Source organism: Platalea leucorodia, assembly GCF_965183815.1.
Source record: "Platalea leucorodia genome assembly, chromosome: 2".
Classification (NCBI taxonomy): Eukaryota; Metazoa; Chordata; class Aves; order Pelecaniformes; family Threskiornithidae; genus Platalea; species Platalea leucorodia.
In genome coordinates this window covers 73734405-73753791 of record NC_138824.1, presented here as the reverse complement: position 1 = coordinate 73753791, position 19387 = coordinate 73734405, and the positions used below count along the sequence as shown (strand labels likewise).

At 42.3% G+C, this 19387-nt stretch overlaps 1 protein-coding gene across 1 annotated transcript; it reads right to left on the bottom strand.

Annotated features, from left to right (window-relative positions):
• Window positions 1-7635: 7635 nt before the first annotated feature.
• NIPA1 (NIPA magnesium transporter 1) lies at window positions 7636-19177 on the bottom strand. Its single transcript, XM_082337617.1, has 5 exons — window positions 18994-19177; window positions 15765-15812; window positions 11271-11361; window positions 9824-9984; window positions 7636-8520 (listed from the first exon to the last, which is right to left on the bottom strand). Exons 1-5 carry the CDS (start codon window positions 19151-19153, stop codon window positions 8009-8011), a joined length of 972 nt encoding a protein of 323 aa, XP_082193743.1. The 5' UTR covers window positions 19154-19177; the 3' UTR covers window positions 7636-8008.
• Window positions 19178-19387: the final 210 nt, after the last annotated feature.

Genomic DNA, 19387 nt, shown 5'->3' with positions numbered 1-19387 from the left:
TGACGTCCCACGCTCTTACTGCATGCTTTACAACCAAAACCGCTGGAATCTCATATGAAGTAGAATTGATACATATGGTTAAACAAATATTTCTCCTCAGCTTATAGCAAAGAGTCTTTGAGGCGATCGTAACAAGCTTCAGACTCAGAGGGCTCTTCAGCGTCTTCAAAACCACGTACACAGGCTTTACAAAGCTGCCTTGTAGCACCAGGTCTAGATAACCACCACGGCCAAAATACGCCTGGCCGCTCCACATGGAGGATGCAACTCTACCTTCTCAAATAGGACGGGACTGTTTTGTCGCGTCCCTTAGTGACAACGGTTTCTTCTTCTTTATCTTTCCTTCCCTGGGATTTGTGTTGACATTATCATAGTCTGCACAAGCTGCCGCTTCATTTTTGCTAGGCTTGGAAACAAAACCGGAGAAGCAATCTTGGCTTTCCCTCACAGGATGCCCATAACAAAGCTATTCCTCATCACGTTACCTGCTGTGTTCTTTCTCATTAAAAATGGTCCCTCGCTCTGTCACAAAAATAAAATTTCGACACCACTCAAAGCAAATGGATACATTTTAGGCCTGTTTTATTCCCTAAGGCAATATTTCATTCCCCAATTTAAAACTAGCCTAGTATTTGTGACATGAACTTTGCACATGTGAAGTAATTTTTTATGTATATGATTTTTAATATATAAAACCCACTAAGCAATATGCAGTTATTACCTACGTAATGACACAGTAGGAGGCTGGCTTTTCTGTGTTTTGCAAGATATCAAAACTGTGAAGTCTTTGAAAAACTTCAACAGCTAGTGAAAAGGATTCCTCAAATGGATTAAAACAAATTAGCAACTGTACCACCTAAACCAGTACTGTATAAATGGGACCATGTAAGTACCGATATCCAAGACAGTTTAAAGGAGCTAAAGAAATTAATGTGCCTGTGATCATGCCAAATTTTGGAAACACGTACACATATGTATTCCCAAATTAAACAGTAACGATGTCTGAAGCAAGTGAATTTAGTCTTCTCCTTCCACCACTTTCCTCTGCTTCTACTCTCCTCTCTTGAAAACCACCTCTCAACCAACCTAAAACAATACTGAAGAGAATAAACACCTGAAAATATTAACGGGACTCCTTTAAGCATTGCAGACTCTGAGGGACTTCAGTCATTATCTGTTAATCCTCATGTTTCTTCAACTGCTAGTTGCGCTTAACATGCTGTCATCTGATCACACAAAATATGAATTTTTTTAAGTGCTCTCAATTCGGCACAAATCATTAAATCTTTACTTCAAAGCCACGGGTTGTGCTCAAAGCATCTCTGAATAATTTACAACAGCACGGCATGCTCGCAGAGTATCTGGAAAGAACTCCAAATATCAGAAGGGTGGTAACCTGCCTAACCTGATCCACTCTTGTAGAGTAACTCAGCAGCACAATCCATCTTTGTGCTCAACGAATTTCACAAGAGAGGTCAGCTAGCGTAGGTACTTTTGCAAGGCTATGGACGGGATTTTTCAGGGCACAGTACCTACTATGTGTACGGACAACTCGTAAGATTTAAAAAGGACAAAGAACAGAAATGCCACCTACACAGCCTCGGGAAACGCTGCTGGGTTAGCAGGTAGTCTAGCTGGTGTCGCACACCGACTGATCCTTGTGCGATAATTTCCAACTGCGTCCAGGCGGGGAAGGGGTTGCGATGAAAGCCACCGTGCGCCAGCTGCCCCGAGCTGCTCTCTGGGCAGAACGGTGCCAGCTGGCAGAGACGGAAAGCATCCCACCAGGGCGGCGAGGTCAGTCAGGTCTGGACCTGGCAGAAAACTGATCAGGGAATCGGGCAGCCCTAACAGGGGGGCTGGTGGCCACAGCCCTGCCACATTTAACAAAGACAGCTGAGCAGAACAAAGAAGCCGCATCTGCGAGTCTACTCATACACACACATACAGAGGACTTCAGGGACTCTGCTTAAGACTTAAGCTCTTAGAACAAACCTCAGAAAAATCAATGGGACTTTTTTTTTTTCTTTCTTTCTTTTGGCACGATCAGATTTTGGTCTTTAACGCTCTTCCCGTATGAACTGTGTGGGTGAGATACATATGCTCAGGATTGGTTACATCCCAGACTTTCAATGGTAATGGTGGTGTAAATGGCATGCTTGCCTTTACCACAACGCTGCCTTAGAGGCCTAGCTCCAGAGATGCACAAGAAGAGATTAGAGAGTTGAATTTTCCTGCTAAAAATGTGTTCTCAAAATACACGCTCCTTATCCTATTTACTTAAAAATCAGAGATGCTGCATGTAGAAAGGAAAGCCTCTCTAGTTTTCTGGTCTATCTTTGTACGTTGCATTAATGTCATCAACACCTTTAAAAATAAAATTGCAATGACATACCCAGTAAAGAATCCATGCCAATCTTTTCCACTGCATGCAACATTTTATATTGGAGAGGAGCTAATTTCCTTGTTTAAAAATAACTTTCAATTTTGACCTGCAGTAATACTGATGCATCCCCTAAAACACAAGCGCAAAGACTGAAACAGTTCTTAATCATAAATCCCACCATTAAAAAAAAAACCAAACAACAAAAAAACCCCCATGCCTGCAAGTCATGTATTTGCCAGTACCTGATAGGAGGAGCTAGGAATTTCAGATGAAGGATTAGATGGGCAGCCACTGTAATTTTCCAAGTGATTCTTTCTGCAGGAAGCTCTTGTGACAGTAAATTAGACTGGTGACACAGACTTCCTTACAGCTGTTGCCACTCGACGCAGACCCAACTGTGGAGTAGTAGATCTTGAAACAAAAGCTCGAGCAAGTAGCCAACACACAGGAAGGCATGAACAGAGCACGTGATAACCCTTAATACACAGTTTGAAGCGGTCATTTTACCTGTGAGCAAACTTCAGTACAATGAAGACGGTGAGACTCCAGCTTGTTGGTAGACACCACTATACGACAACTGAGCCCTTCGTGTGGCAACTGCTCCGTACACATGAAAGAATCCGTTACTCTCAGTAAAAGCAAGGCTGCTATTTTATTAAAGGGTAATGGAAATAGTTTGGGCTTAGGAATTGGGATTAGGCAGCCAGATGTGTGCGAAAAGAATTTTTTTTCCCTGTGTGATAAAGAGGAGGAGTCACGAAACAAGCGTTGAGCTAGAAATAAATCATTTATTTTAAAACAATACAGGTTAATAAATAGATTAGTTATCAGAAAACTTAATAAATAGCCTTTTATAATTTACACAAGGCAAATACAACATGCCTATAACTATTTCTTAAAAAGCAAAGAGAGTAAGCTTGACTTGTAAGCCATTAACAAATCTATATATACATTATTTGGAAGCTAATAAAATAAACCATTTTTATGTGATCTGTAGTAACTATATTGCAATAGCATTGAAGCAACCAAACCTGACGCTGTATATTTGTTGCCATCCACCTTTTCCCCATATCCCAGTAGAACTATTTTTTTACATTCCAGGAAATAAAAAAGTTAAAAAAAAAAAAAAAAAAGAGCAAGTTCCACAGTTGAAAAGGGATTTAACTTAAAATACCCCTTTTGTGTAATATTTTCCACTCTGTAGAGCAACTGTCTGGGGGTCGGGGAGGGGAACCACAACAAAAAACAATTAAAAAGCCACATTTGCAGCTTTTAAAAAAGATTTCTTAATCCATAACATTTCAACACTGCTGTCTGAAACACTTGGGCACTGGTAGTAATAACTGTTGACATCATTGGTGCCTAACATGGTACACACTAAAATTCTGCATCTCTTAAGCCCATATTCAGTAGCACCAGAGTTATTACAAAGACTAAACTCTGTAAACAAAAGATAACAGGTAATAGATAAACATTTGATAACATTTGATTTAACAGTAACATTTCAGCAGTTACACCATCTCAAGACAACCGAGGATGACCTGTAGAATCCTTGATGTTTTATATTTATGAAACAAGAAGGTGAGAGGGGTATAACGTGCAAACAATGGCCCATTTTAAGCACCCCATATTTAATAATCCCAAATCTTTCTTCAAATACAAACCTGCTATTTTTTAAATAAAAAGGAAAGCTAAACCTCAGATTCTAGTATTTTAACAAATAAAATCCAGTGTTTTCATTTTTCAGTGCTAGTTACTTCAGAAAAATACATATGTTCAATATAAACGAAGATTATTAATAGGAAGCCTCACTTGTCAAACTGTGATATGACAGGTTCTTATTAATGTTAGTTGCAGCTCACTAATAAATAGGCTCTATTTACACATACAGAGTCCTGGAAAGTCAATACAGCAGATATAACTTGTTTAGATATTTTTCTTTTTTACATAAGTATTTAAGGTGTAACAAATTTTTTGTTGTTGTTGTTGTTGTTGTATCAAAAAGGTTTCTATTCTCCTACTGGACATTTGAGGGATTTTTGTGTTTGACACCTAATAAAGATCATGACTGACACATGTAAATCCTCCATACACTGAAGGGATAACGACCAAAGAGCTATCTTTAGGTGAGTACCAAGTAAATATGTTTGACAAGTGTAATAGAAGCCAGACATACGGAGTGAAACGCCTTTCATATGGATTTGAATTTAATTCAAATGCATTCCATCACTGTAATGAGTCCACTTTTTGTATGTGTAGCCTCTCCCACTTCTACTTTGGAATCAGAACTGAAGTCATCTGGCTCGTAGCTATCGATAGATGTAACGCAAAGAGAACATGAAAAGGGCAGACCCGTGAGGGACACCAAAGCTCAGGAGACAACTACGCACATTTGCTCCCTGAGATGATGGAACTCAGATATCTGTCTTATTCAAAGTGCTTGCTTGTCAAAGGGGTGGGGGGGGGAAAAAAAAAAGAGGGAATGGCTAAAATTCAACTTCAACAGTGCCTCCTTTTAAATCAGAAAAGCAACAGGACTAAAAAAGGTAGGACACCTAGAGCGAGGAGGGCGTGGGATGGAGGGGAGAAGAATCATACCAACAGTGACAACAGAAAATGCTAATACATTTCTAAAGTTAGAACTGAACCAGATCCAGGTACAGCAAAGCTCAAAAGAACACTGCTGCACACTGAATAAAGTAGCAAAAATAAAGGTTTCTGTTATTTAGCATTCATGACGTAAAAGGCTGCAGATAAAAGTTATGGGCAAGGCCACGAGAATTTCTTTCACCTTATGTGCTGGCTTTTGACATCTCTGTTTTAAACAAGAAGGTTAACTAGGCATTTCTAGAAAGCTCATCACAGATGAGGAGCAGCTAGGAAGAAGAGAAGAAACCTATGCAGACATTTATCAGCTGTAAGGATGGTCAGAGGACCACAGAGCACGGCTGCTACTTTATTCTTCCTCTGCATAGTGAGTGCTTATCGAGTAAACTTGTGTGTGTGGTGCAGAAGATGGCAAAGTTTAGACAGGGCAGTCAAGTTATTTTGGATCTAATATTTACTAATAATTTGCATATGCCCCTAACATACTAGGATAGGCACTTTCTAAATAAATCGGAATGAATTTTAAAACAAAAGAAGACAAACAACTACAGCCAAAGGAGGACTAAGATGAGACCACAATCATTTCCATTCTGACCTAAAGATTTTCACAGAAGTCTTCAGAGATTAAATGCTAGTACAAAACCAACATGCAACTCATGAACTCTGAATTTGAATTTTGAAAAGACAACTTGACTGCTTCAGAAACAGCTAACATTGTTTTAAAAAATAGGTCACCACAGGTCTCATAACCTATGTACAATTCCAGTTTCAATCAGAAAAAAGGGAATTAATGACAGAACATAACTATCTGCTGAGAACCAAGATACCTTCTTCCAATCAATAATGGACAGAGGTTAGTTTTAACCAGCTTTCATAGCCCAATTCCCCTCATCTACAATTCTCAAACTTTCTAGAAACCACATACAATATTTGAAAACCCATGAAGACAGCCTTTTCTCTGCTAGCGCTATTTTATTTCACCAAAGATACCCAGTTCCTGTGCTGGCCTGTAACAACGTATGTTTCTGCCAACTCGGAGTCATTCCCCACCAGTTTGGAGTTACAAAACAAGCTTCCAAATAATGTAGTGGGGCTCTTACTCCCTCAGAACAGTCCCTTCAGAATACTAAATCTTGAGTATTCACTGTTCACAATTATTGCTGCCATCAGAAGGGCTTATAACCTTCATTTTAAATGAAAACAGGGGCTGAGTTTTAAGGTAACATTAATTCAGGTCAACAAAAAAACATCACAGGAGTGGGCAGTATTACTCCCCATTAACCAACATCCACGTTCCTGTCAGCTAGCCACAAAGCTACATTCATGATTTCTTGATAAAGTGTCACAATCTTTTTCAAATACTGTCTCGTAATCACGTTGAGGCTTTTTGTTTGTTTGAAGAGACATTCTGAACTAGAGATGTTGAGTTCCACTGTACCCTTCCATTTTTGTACTTAAATGGAAACCAACATTCATTACTTTACAAGCTTTCCTTACAAGTTTTTGACTCATGATGTTTTAACTACCAAATATAAGTAGAACATGAAAATGAACTATTTCTTTTCTCTGACATATCAATATTCTCTAAATGGTTTAAACTGAACACTTCAGAATCATCCCAATCATAGCTTAAGCTATCTGTACTACTTGTCAAAATATTATGGCTGAACTGTTCACCTAGGCCTGTAAATTACTAGATCTGGATGTATATCCCTGTTGGGTATCTGAAACTCAGCTCTCTGAATGCCTATGCTTTTTCAGTCTTTCATCTCGTCTTCCCACATTACAAGAGGACCAGACCATCTTTTTTTGAGCTATGAGAAACCTTACGCTCTTCTCTCTCTTAAATTTCTTTTTTTTTGTGGTCCCTGCTTATTAGCAACTTCACAAGACAGTTTCCTGTATTTAGTCACATAACTAAAATACAGGTATGCTGGACTGCTTTAAACAGTCCTCCTGTAGATTACCTCTTCCCATTAGGACTATGGGGTTTTCAGAAGCTGTCAAGGCATCTAAGGGTTTCAGTTCAGGTTTGTAAATTCTTCCAAAAATATGTGGCTCCTTCTGGATGCTTTATGTGTTTAGAATTTGAATACAGTCCAATATTATAGACAGTGAAATTGAATTATTAAACCGGTATAGGCCATCTGAAACAAATACATTCACATTTATGCAGTATTTTTGGATTACAAAGGCACTGAAATAGTTCTGAGCTGCTTACAAATAAGCCACCATATAGGCAATGAGTCTGTGCATCGTTTCCACGTCCTTCACAGTCTTTCTGTCTGCTCCCAATTAAAAACTCTCAGATGAATGCGGTATGTCTTAATGCACATAAGTTACAAAGAAAAATGCATACTGGACACTACCATCAGCTGATAAGTAATTAGTGAAAGATTTTTAAGGGTCTGTATAAAGAATTCAATTTAAAACACCCCAGTGTCTTCACCGCACGGCAGACCAAGTTGCCGAGACAGTCACTAAAAAGGACAAATCTGCAGTCCATGGTTCGACAAACATTTGTCTCAGAATTCACAGCCCTGACGGTGAACACATTGCTATACTGAGATTAACAAATTGTTCCACTCGCTTCCCCCCCGCCCCGTATTTTAAGGTATACATCACTCATGAAAGGTGTCAGATTGAGTGCATTAGAAACTGATGTTCTCTGCCCATAGAAACGGTACCTCAGAAGCCACAACACAAGCTTTTCACACTCAGGCCTGTCAGAATATCCCCAGATCTTTTCTGATGGATTACCTTTTACAGTAAGGAAATACATCGGTCTCTATGCTGACTCAATCAGTGGTTCCAATTAAGGTCATTTATCATGTTGACTGGGGTACATGGACAACTGTTCCTTTGAAACTGGATGGAGGCCTCCAATTCATTTCATGTAGGCCACCAAATTGTCAGAGGGTAACTACCAACCTGAATCATATTTGAATCAGTGACCTAGAAATGAAAGGCTCTGCATCCTTCCCTGAGCCATCCAGTTTCCCCTCAGAAAATATTTTAATCTGTCTTCATGTTAGGTTTATTTAAATCCCCGATATTGAAGTTGAATTCCTTGAAGACTTGTATAAGAACAATTCCAATAGACACTGTGGTGAATCCACAAGCCATTCCCAAGAAATCTACCACTCCTACATTACTCCATTCCCTGAAAAGGATGGCTGAAGCCAGCAGGACTAGGGTGGTAAACACAACGTAGTAGATGGCACCAAACACAGAGGAGTCGAAACATTCCAGTGCCTTATTGATGTATCTGAACTGAATGATAATGCTACATCCTAATACTGCCAGAAGTACCAGACAGAGGTACAGAGCCCTTTGACTCGAGGGGTTATTGTGAAAGATATCTTGAGCAGCCAGCCCAATGCCTTTTGTGCTGGGAACAGTGAAACTGCCCAACAGAGAGCAAATACTGATGTAAACCATGATATTAGTAGGTCCATGAGCTGGAGCTATCCAGAAGATAAGCAGGAGAAGCATTAGCAGCACTATGCAGAGATAACCCACGAAAACTGGAAAACAAAAAGAAAACAAGATAATAGCAAGGTGACGGCTTTTGGTCTTCTAAAGATTTTAGCAGGCAGATCATGTCATACCAGTGAACTTCAGGTATACACCAAGGTTAAGATTTGCTATTGAATATAGATCCAAATCACTGAGCTTTTAGAGATGTTGTGGACATCTGCAACGGATGATGTTGCCATGTTCTTTGGGTAAAACAAATCATCATGTAGTAAAATACACACTGTTGCACACTTGAACTGGATTTAAGATGGCTTTTTTTTTTTTCATTCTCTCTTACATGAGGATTATACTCCTTAAAGCCCCCTATGACAGACAGCAGTGATAACACCTCATTAATAACGAGTTAAATAAAGCATGGTGCGTGGATCTAGCAAAGAGCTTAAACATAAAGTTAGATCCCATTAAGGTGAGTAGGGAGAGCTGAAAGAACTGGGAGGCCATATCACTTACATTATAGCATCAGTACACATATTAGACTGGTGAAAAACATTTCATGCTTTATAGTTTTAAAGAAATATATTTCTAATTCATTTTGGTCGGATTGAAATGGTAAATTTAGACCAGGGTATTTGTTTTCTTTTCTTTGTTTGCAAATTTTTTGGATAGCTGATGTTATTACATTTGAGTTTCTCTCACCTAAAGCAATTAAAGGAAATAACAATAGTTGGCAGTTTAGCTCTTATGCAAGAAAAATACAAGTGGGTCTGGCACGTATTAGCACTAGTCTGTGTCCCCCAGGAGCCAGTGGGGCTTTACATTCTCTGTGAGAAAGAACAGGCATTTCAGCATATGTCTCAACAGCATATTTCTACACACCTTTATTATGCAAAGAAATCTGCTCGGAACATAACTGGTATCTAGTATAAACTTCTAATAAAAAAACAAATAGAGAATTAAAGAACAAAAGACAATATTTTTTATTTTGTATAAAACAACTTAAATTGAGATCCTAGAATTATGCCTTTCATCTCTAAGTAGCAAGATAAACTTTTCATAATTTCAGAAAATTACAAGTTCAAACGGCCATCGTTCTGAGCTTGCTGTGCAGGATAACGTTTTCAAAAGTATCCACGTGTTCCTTTCTGCACACATGTATCAATAAATCTGACGTGTTCCAAGTACAGCAAGGCATAGTTTTCCCACACAAAAGCTGTACTGGTTTGCCTCTGTCACATCACGGTTTCTTCAGAAGTCAATTTTCCTACCTGAGGGAAGTGGTAAGCCTCTTCCTCCTGCATGCTCTTGATCGACCTCACAAAACCATTATGAGTTAATAAAAGAACAAAATACCTGGATTTGTAAGCTTCTCTTCAAGCTCAGCCTGAGTTGTTACGCTCTCGGACTTTGGGGAATGGATGATGAGAACAACAGACCCAGCGCAGCTCAGCAAACATCCCAGCTTGCCAAGAATGTTCAGTTTTTCTTTCAGTAAGTAAGAAGCTAAAATGGACCTTTCACAAAGAGGAAGAAAATTAAAAGTTTGACTACATCCTGGTAACAATGCTCCAACAGTGATGTCCCACATGAATTTCCCTCTTAAAGGAACAGTATCAAATTTTGGTGGATCTTCAACCAAATGTTGGTGGATCCTCAAAATCTATTTCTGACTTATCTTAGGGAAGATTCATCCAGTCTCAGTCTTAGTCAATCCTTGATGTTTCATCTCAGGGGAAAAAAAAAACTACACAAAACCCACAACAAAAAAAACAACCACAACACCCCCAAAACCAACACCACATCACCACCTCCAAAAGAACCCAAACCCCCAAACCAGGCATCTGGCACCCAAGGCAGTTATCTACCCGTTAACAATTTGGTGAGCTGCCACGAAGCCCCATTTTATAGGTGCTACACAGTCACGAGATAAAAGTGGCCTTTGGTTACAAAGATCACAGGGCTCAGCTCAGACATGTAGCTGACTGAAATACACAAAATTATGTGTCCTAGGATAAAATGATAGGTGGTAAGAAGAGCACTGTCAGTGTGCTTCATAGTGTATAAAACTAAAGACAGCCATGAAGCCTGTACAAAGCAATCTGCACTCTGAAGTAGCTGACCAGTGCAGTCAGATATGCAATTCACCAGACAACAGTAGGCAACAGAAAAATCTCGAGGCAATGCACAGCTTGTTTTTAAAGAACTGTGCTTTTTCACTGCAGTAGGTTCACAACTGTAGTTTAGCTATTCACAAAACATTTAGTTGCATATTAAACTCCTTTTAGGAACACTCACTGCCTTTTGTTCCCTCCCTTCGCATGAACATAACATTCAAGAAGCTGTGGGCATACATATGCAAGGGACTCCTGCTTCAGGAAGGCCAAATCCAATGAAATGAAAATCAGCATGAAAAAACACGTGTGGGTTGTGAATAGCAGGGGAGAGAAAGAATGTGAGACAAAAGGACAGATCTACATAGTAAGGGAACTGTGAATAAGAGGATAAGTAGAAGAGTCCAGAACAACCACAGTGAAAGGAGGGGGGGAGGGAAATGTTGATCTGTTCCAGATCATAGTGATAGTTAAAGCAGAAGATACTCAGGAACCCTTTCTTCACCACTGCCTTCCCCCTCGCCGCCACTTTGCTGGGGAAAACAGGAATAGGTGACATTATAACACACCATTTGAACACTCACAAGCCTGACATCTTCTCGGTGGACCTCCAGTGATCACGGAGTCTATCTGGCATTTTATTATGTAGTAACAACAGTCAGATAAGAACAAGAAAAGCAAACTCTTACCCAAATGGAACGCCAAGAGCTCCCAAGGGTGTCACTAGCACAGTTGGGACTGCAGTGTAGGCCAAGAAATTCCCTATTTGACCCAGAGCCACTGTCAAGAGAACCAGAAATAAGCCTTCAAATCCTTTTGTAAAAAGAAGTAATGAAAACTTACCCAATACTGTTTGGGAAAGACTGACCTAACTGAAAAACAGATGTTACAAATTTGCTTAGCTCTGTTAATTTTGCACTTAAACACAATGGCTGGAATTTTTCTGTATTTAATTACTTTTTAATACAGGATTTGTATTTGCCACACAAGAAGATCCAAGAGGGCACAGTAAATTATCTCATTTGCAGCTTCCCTTAGTTGAATATAAATAAGACTATGAATTAGAAACACTCATACATTACACTCAAATCTCTCAATGTTACACTCAAATATTTATACGAGGAGGACTAAAAGTATATATAACCCATGATTTCAGCTTTAGAACGTGCATATGTGTAACACAAATGCACTTGGTTATAGTTCCTAACAGCAGTGTGACCTTTTGGGGGGAAAATAAGGACAGTACTGAGGAAAGGAATCTACTAATGAAATACTGAGCACATGCATAAGGGCTTTCCAATATACAGTAGACCACATCAATTTTTCACAACTCTATATAACATCAAGTGTCATTCCTACCCACTGTAAAAAGAACAGATCCCTGACAAGTCACAATAACAGCCTCACAATCATATTTTTTTTCTTTCCCTGAATAAAAGCAAATTCCAAGATGTACCACACTATTGCACATCACAGCTGTGATAAACAGTTCATGTGTTCAAGTCTTCAGTTAAAAAAGAAAAGCTGGATGGTTTTGCAAGTTCTGGCAAGTTTGTAAGAGGTCAACATGATGCTTGCATAGTTACAGGGTCTATGGTAACTGGCAAGAACCTTGAGATTGAACACAAATTACTTACAGCTCAAATTTTCAGTTGATGTTACGAGCCATTATCAGCATTTAAAAACATTTCAAGAATCCCAGCTGTCTTTATGCTCAGGCTGGCATTGCCCTCGACTATCAAATACTGTTACCATCACCCTGTTCTTTACACCTGCAAAGCACTGTGCAAACATTAATTAATTTACCAAATTAGCTCACATTATCAGTAGAGCTGAAGACCTGTGTAACCTCCAGGAAACATGAAGGAGACACAGACAAACTTACAAAACAGCAGAGTGTGGTGAAATTATACTGATTCAATTCACTGAGGATTTCTCTACATGCAGGAGTGAGCCAAAGAAGTTAACGAGCAGCATTTCTAGAGCTCAAGAGTCAGTGATGGTCTCCTGAATTCTCCCTGCCCCTGGGAGACACAGAATAACTCAGCTATCGGCCTCAGGATGGTTTTTCAGCACATGTACGTGGCAACTTTGTCATTATCTTTAAGGCACCTGAAGGCACTGGGGCAGATCTTGCATGGAGGACGGGACACAGCTGGCATGCTGTGTTTCTGCAGATTAGATACATCTCCAAGTGACTCTGACAAAAGGCTGCTTTTTTTTTTTTTTTGGAGGTCAGCTGCCTTAACTTTCTGTCGGAAGAACCAATACAAATCCATAAATTAGCTCTCTGAAGCTTCAGTCAAATTGCACATATTGTAAGGCAACTGAACTTACCAGAAGTTTGCAGTATCACTATGGAGTAATAGTAACAGTCTCTTACCACCACAAACAACAGACCAGGACTAATTAAGACCAATTAAAAAAGGAATTTCAGTAATTGTTACCATCTACCTGATGTTGAGGACCTTTGCTGCCAACAACAGCCCTCTGTTGAAATTCCTCTCCAGATACATCAATTCTCTAAGTCAATTCATGGCTTCAGTTCTTGAAGGCACACCAAGCTTTAAACTTGCTAAAGGAGTACCAATATGCCCGAAGTTATTGCAACACAAAACTTGATGCACACCGACATGTCTACATTAGCGAGGAGACCAGGAGTAGATCCGTACAGCAAAAGATGTCTGCTATACGCACGTCAAGGGTTTTATTTTAGACTAACTTCAGCCTGCTCCCACGGACTGAAAGTCTATTTGCAGTTGGTGTGCGTTAGGCATGGTCCTAGAGTACATCTTCTAGCCTAGTTTCATCTTAAAGTCCAGTTCAGGAGCTCCAACACTGCTCCACAACGTGAAAGAAAGCCCAGTCCATGGAGACGAACGGGAGATGCACTTCGCAAGTGCATTCCCCATCTGCAATAAAACACTAACATAGATGTATCCACTGTAAAAACCAGCCACATCTATGTTGCTATCAAAACCTGCATTGAAACTAATTAATTAGCCAATTAATTAGTTTAATGCTCATTGAAATACCTATACACATGCTGCAATCACTCTTTTGACTTTTTAAAAAAATCCCTTAGCAGGATCTGTAGCCCCTCCTTTGAAGTCTTCAGTAATCCAGTGGATCCCAAGGCCCCAAAATGGTTTGGCAGTGTTATGCTGAGTCAGCATGCCAACACAGAAATGCTTGTTCACCATCTGAACAAATATTGTGAAAACAAGTTGATAGAATTTTTGTGGGTTTTGTTAGTCATCCAACCTCCAAATTCCCTGCTTGAGAAAATTATGTCAGCTGTCATAATTTCGCCCAGATAACTGGGGATATTGCTAATTCCCCAACCGTCGCCTTTCTCTGCATCCCATAGGTGCCTACCTGGCCCTTGCTATTGCTGTTTGTGACTCTGTTGCAATTCTGAATCTACAATATCCTTAAGCAAGTCTTCCCTTGGTTCCTTTGTAAACTTACTGAGGGTTTGTTTTGAAATACCTGCACCTAGCTACTGGACAAAAGCCAACTGATACCATGCCCTTCAGCTATTTTGCCTTCATTCAATTCTGTCAGCTCTTTTAAGCATGAAATGGTTTTCTCTGATTCACCAAGATAAACTCCTGTAATAAAACCTCTCTTATTTTAACTCCTTCTGCTTGGAGATTCAAGCCAGGAGCCTCACAAGTGATAAGCGGCAGTGACTAATGCACGGATGTATTGCTACTTAGGCAGCAGTGATCCTGGCAGAGGAGGAAGCTGACAAAGTACTACTTAAACTCAGGCTAAATTAGCCGAGGACTTTCCTCTGAAGCTCTGTTGGCTTCTACACTTGCTGCGAACTTTGTCCTTCAAGGGATCTATCCGTTTCCGTTCCTTTTGCATAAACCAGAGACTTGCCTTGTTGCCACAAAACAAGGGGCACAACTGGATGCATGTACTTCTCAGAAACAGCATCAGAACATTTCCAAATAATTCGCAAAAGGCTGAGTTAGAGTCTAAAAGCGTGGTATGATTTTAAGCTCGTGGGTAGAACTAGGGCTGAACTGCAAGAGGAGAAAGCTAGCTGCTCCCCATGCTTTGGATTCACATCAGAGTGAACTTAGCCTGAGCAGAGTTTACAAAGATACTAAGAGTGAAATTACACTGATCTCTTATCAGCACCACACAAGGCTTCACATTAATCTTGTAGATTAAAAGCAAAACTGAAACTGTATCTGTCAAAAGGATGGTTTTTTTCAGTTGAGGCTGGCTAAGTGCTTTCTGATCTAAAAAAATAACATGTGCTCAATGAGCCCTTTTGTGCAGAGCAACAATTTCTTATTCAGCTTTGACTTCCATTAAAAACTGAGCAGACCAGCACAAGGCCGCAAATACTGTGTACAGTTTTGGGCCCCTCACTACAAGAAGGACATTGAGGTCCTGGAGCGTGTCCAGAGAAGGGCAGTGAAGCTGGTGAAGGGTCCAGAGCACAAGTCTCATGAGGAGCGGCTGAGGGAACTGGGGTTGTTTAGTCTGGAGAAGAGGAGGCTGAGGGGAGACCTCATTGCTCTCTACAACAACCTGAAAGGAGGCTGTAGCGAGGTGGGGGTCGGTCTCTTCTCCCAAGTAGCAAGCAATAGGACGAGAGGAAACGGCCTCAAGCTGCGCCAGGGGAGGTTTAGGTTGGATATTAGGAAAAACTTCTTCACCAAAAGGGTGGTCAGGCACTGGAACAGGCTGCCCAGGGAAGTGGTTGAGTCTCCATCCCTGGAGGTATTTAAAAGAAGGGTAGATGTGGTGCTTGAGGACATGGTTTAGTGGTGGACTTGGCAGTGATAGGATAATGGTTGGATGTGATGATCTTTTCCAACCTAAACAATTCTTTGATTCTATAATCCAGAGACACAAACCATGCAGGAATCTAGAGTCAGAGCAGTGCGTGGCTGCCAAGGGCTGCAAGTACCACACAGTTCGGAAATCTGGACAGACGTCTGACTTGGGACCGTCCCAGCTCTTTGCCTTCTCAAACACCGTCAGACACAGTAGCCAGAGTGAGAGTTTACTGAAGGTGAGATATTTCTGAGGGATGGGAATTTCGTGACAAGTAAGCGTGAGATTCAAGATGAGAACCCAGATTTCCTGTTGTCTCTTTTCACCATCTAACCGCAACTTCTCCCTTCAAATAAAATCAAACCTTTTAAGATACTTACTTGCAATAGTGCCAGACCACCATACTATATCCGTTAAGTACGAAGTACCTGGAAGAGGAAGCACCATAAGACGTATTAGAAAAATATGAAATTGCAATGTTGGAACTACAAAATAGAATAATTTCAACAGTCTTAAGTATTAAGGACCTTCATCTTAACCCTTTTCTTCAAGGCAACTGAGTGGGAGGAAAACAAGAGAGAAGGTGCTTGGATTTGGCCTAAGTGTCCAAGTTGGACCTTCTTAAGAGAATGTATTAGTCAGAAGTTCTGATTTCCAGTGAAGTACCTACGCGACGCTAACGTGGTATGAGTTAGAAGAGCATCCAAAATGTCACCAAATGCTTCCGAGGGTGCCATGTAAACATACACGTTAGAACCACTGCTAGGAGAATGGGAAACCCATGGAAACAAAGCATGATTTGGATCAATTTGTTTGGTAATATAGCCTCAATGAAATTGTATTGAAGAAATTGTAGGAGAGAAATTGTTTTGGCACGCAGTTTTGGCTGTACCGTAGCATGGGCCAATCCTCCTGCATTTGGGCATTGGGAAATGCTACAACTGAAGCCTCTGAATTCCTGACATACTGCCACATTTCAAAGAGAGGAGTGAAAACTCTAGATTGTCCCTTAGCGTCTCCTAAGCTCAAGCATGATTATTTTCATCGTCAGATTATAGGCTCTTGCCTTGGGATGTGCTAGGGGAGCCTGTGCACCACATTTTATAAGTTCTGCTTCTGCAGAACATCAAGGCTAATGACCGCTTACTAAACTAAAGCCTGGCCTCCACCGAGCATGACCTTGGCATCACGCTATGCTCTTAGATTCTGCTCCTCTTTCTAGCAATTCAGCTCTGCATTTATTTGGGAAGATGCTCTCTCAAGAGCTGCTGGAGCAATAGGCAATATTGTACCTACCCTGAAATCCCAAATGAAAGAAAACCACGTAATCTATAGCTCTGGAGACATATAAAGTATTAAGTGCTTGGAAATCACACTATATAATTGAAATGAGATGGAAAATGACTAATGAAAATGGCCAGCTTTAGAGTGGGTGTAATCATTTTTTAGACTTTTGTCATTGCCTATAAAATAAAAACACTGTTGGGGGCACAAATTATAGAAAATATTGACTCAAGTAAGATAACTTTGCAAAATATTTGTCACCCGCTGCTGTTTCTAACTAAGGAAGGATTACTAATTGCATTGATACTTTATTATTGATTCAATAGAGAAGACAGAAAAGACCTGAAGTGCCTCCTTGTGAATTATACAACACCTACTGAAGCCAATGGAAAAAAGACATCATCTGACACTGACGATCTCGGGCTCACAGCTCCGACTGCTAGATTCAAGGCAGAACCACAATGCTTCACAACATTAAATAGAGAGAAACCTAGGGTATTTGCCTGGATGTCTCCACACTGAGCATGGCAATAGGAAATACTACGAATCGCTCGGCAAGATACACAAATAAGCATCAGTAGTATCTTCCAAAAAGGATGTTTTACAGCTGCCAGGGCTGCAAAGGCAGGCACACACCCACCACCCCCTTAACCCAGGGCTCCACTGAAAGCTCTTCAGGAGGAATTAGATTCAACTGTACTGCAAAATGGAAACTTCTCCAACTGCCTTGGGATGGAAATTCATTCTCTCCTGTTTTCTCATTGTTTCCCTTACAAAAACGGATTTGTATTTATGATGCAAAGGTGATCTCTCTGTGGACAATAAAAGTGGATTACAGCCATCTTGGAGGGAAAGGGATACTATGCTTGCAAAACAGTAGTTTGTCTGAGGCCCTTAACCGTAAGGTCATTGAAGAAAAGGCAAAATAAACTTGTTGGACCAGGCTGCCAGCTGGTAGTAACAGAGTTGCAAGCTTGCTCTGTTCTACTGCATCCACCCTGAACATGCTAGATGCAGCAGGCACTGGAAACGCACTGCTGCTCTAACACTGACCATCCCAAATACATACATATATACATATAAATATATATTTTCATACACACACATATACAGAGAAAATACCTAGCATGTCCTGGTCACTAAAAAGGATTTTTCATAAGAAAGAGTTCCCAGAGCCTATGGACACAGGCTCACACGCACACAGACACCATCGCCTGCAAAACAAGGGGCTATTGCCCACAGAAATACAATTAAAAGGTCTCATGCAACCTGCGTTTACAACTTCACCCTCACGTAAAAGCATGATATTAAGAACAAATAGAGATATTGTATTTTCCTATATTCAAAGCATCAAGACGCAGCTAGCAAAATCCTATTCAGAGGCTGGGGAGCTCCATTTTCAGGATAAAATATAGAAAATCTTCATACTCTGTGAATTTACAGCTTTGTTTTGGCTAAACTATCTAGATAGCACAGTCAGTTCCTGAATACGTTCGTCTCAGAAAACAATACTGAGGCATGGGATTTCGATATTGAAAAAAAAAAAAAAAAAACCAAAAATAGTGATTTCACGTAATTGGCGTGCCTTTCTTCTCTACAAAAGGAAACCGCGGCGTGACCGATGTAACTTGTGGTGCGTGCCCCTGGACGAGCTAGAACAAACAAGCGACGAGGTGTGCTGCTGCTGTTCGTGGCAAGAAACTCCCCCAGCCTGAGAAATGGGTAGAAAAGTCCCACAAGCACCCGAAAACGCCGCAGGAGAAACCCGCGCGTGCACACACGCGCCCGCGCGAGCCCCCGGTGCTGCACGGCGGCGGGACAGAAGACCCGCCAGCAGCCGAGCATCGGCAAGCTGCTGCCGACGGCTACGCTCGACCGCCCCTCATCGCTCCCCGCCCGCCCTCGCGCCGGCAATTTGTCACACCCCTTTCCCGCGCCCCAGTCATCGCCCTCCCGTGCCCGGCACACCTCAGGTGACAAACGAAGGCCGCCCCCCCGGCCCAGCCGCCCGGCAGGTGTCCCCCGCTCCGGGCGGCACCGCCACCCCCCGGGCAGAGGGTCTGCCAAGCCCCGGGGGTGCCCGTCCTCCGCGCCCCCCCGGGCCGGCCGCTGCCGCAGCGCGGGACGGGCGCGGCCCTTCCGCGGGGGCTGCGCGGGGGCGAGGGGAGGGAGCGGCCCCGGGGGAGGCCGGGCGGCTCCCGGGGCGGCGGCACCCGTCCCGCACGGCGCCGGGGGCGATGCTCCGGAGACCGGGGGGGAGAGGGAGGCTGGGAAGCCCCGGGAGGGCGCTGCCGCCCGCCGCCACCGCAGCGCCGGGGCCCCTACCTCGCCCGCGGGCCCGCACGATCCCCTTCTTCTGCAGGACGAAGGTGGAGCCGTTCACCAGGCTGGAGACCACGGCCACGCTCAAGCCCAGCGAGACGGCGGCGGGGCCGGGGCTCTGCGCTGCCCCCTCGCCCGCTGCCGCACCGACCGCCATCCGCATCGCCCCGCCGGGAGCTGCTGCTGCACGGCGGCTGCCCGGGCCCAGCGCACCCGGCAGCGGCTCTGCGCCGGGACGGGACCCGCCCTGCGCTGCGCCGCGCTGCGCTGCGCCGTGCTGCGCGCCCCGCCCCGCCGGGGGCGGCTCCAGGCGGGCACCGGCGGCGGCCGCGGCTCCTGGCGCCCGTCCCGCGGGGGGACGGCAGCAGGATGACGTCATAACAGTGGCACTTCTCCG

What these genes read in the sequence shown, in the direction of transcription:
- NIPA1 (XM_082337617.1), bottom strand. Translation starts at nt 19,153, where the DNA reads ATGCGGATGGCGGTCGGTGCGGCAGCGGGCGAGGGGGCAGCGCAGAGC. An exon ending in GCTCTTGGCGTTCCATTTGG is followed by an intron (nt 9,985 to 11,270) that starts GTAAGAGTTTGC and finishes TCTTTGTGAAAG; the next exon opens with GTCCATTTTAGCTTCTTACT. An exon ending in AGAGAAGCTTACAAATCCAG is followed by an intron (nt 8,521 to 9,823) that starts GTATTTTGTTCT and finishes TTTGTTTTCCAG; the next exon opens with TTTTCGTGGGTTATCTCTGC.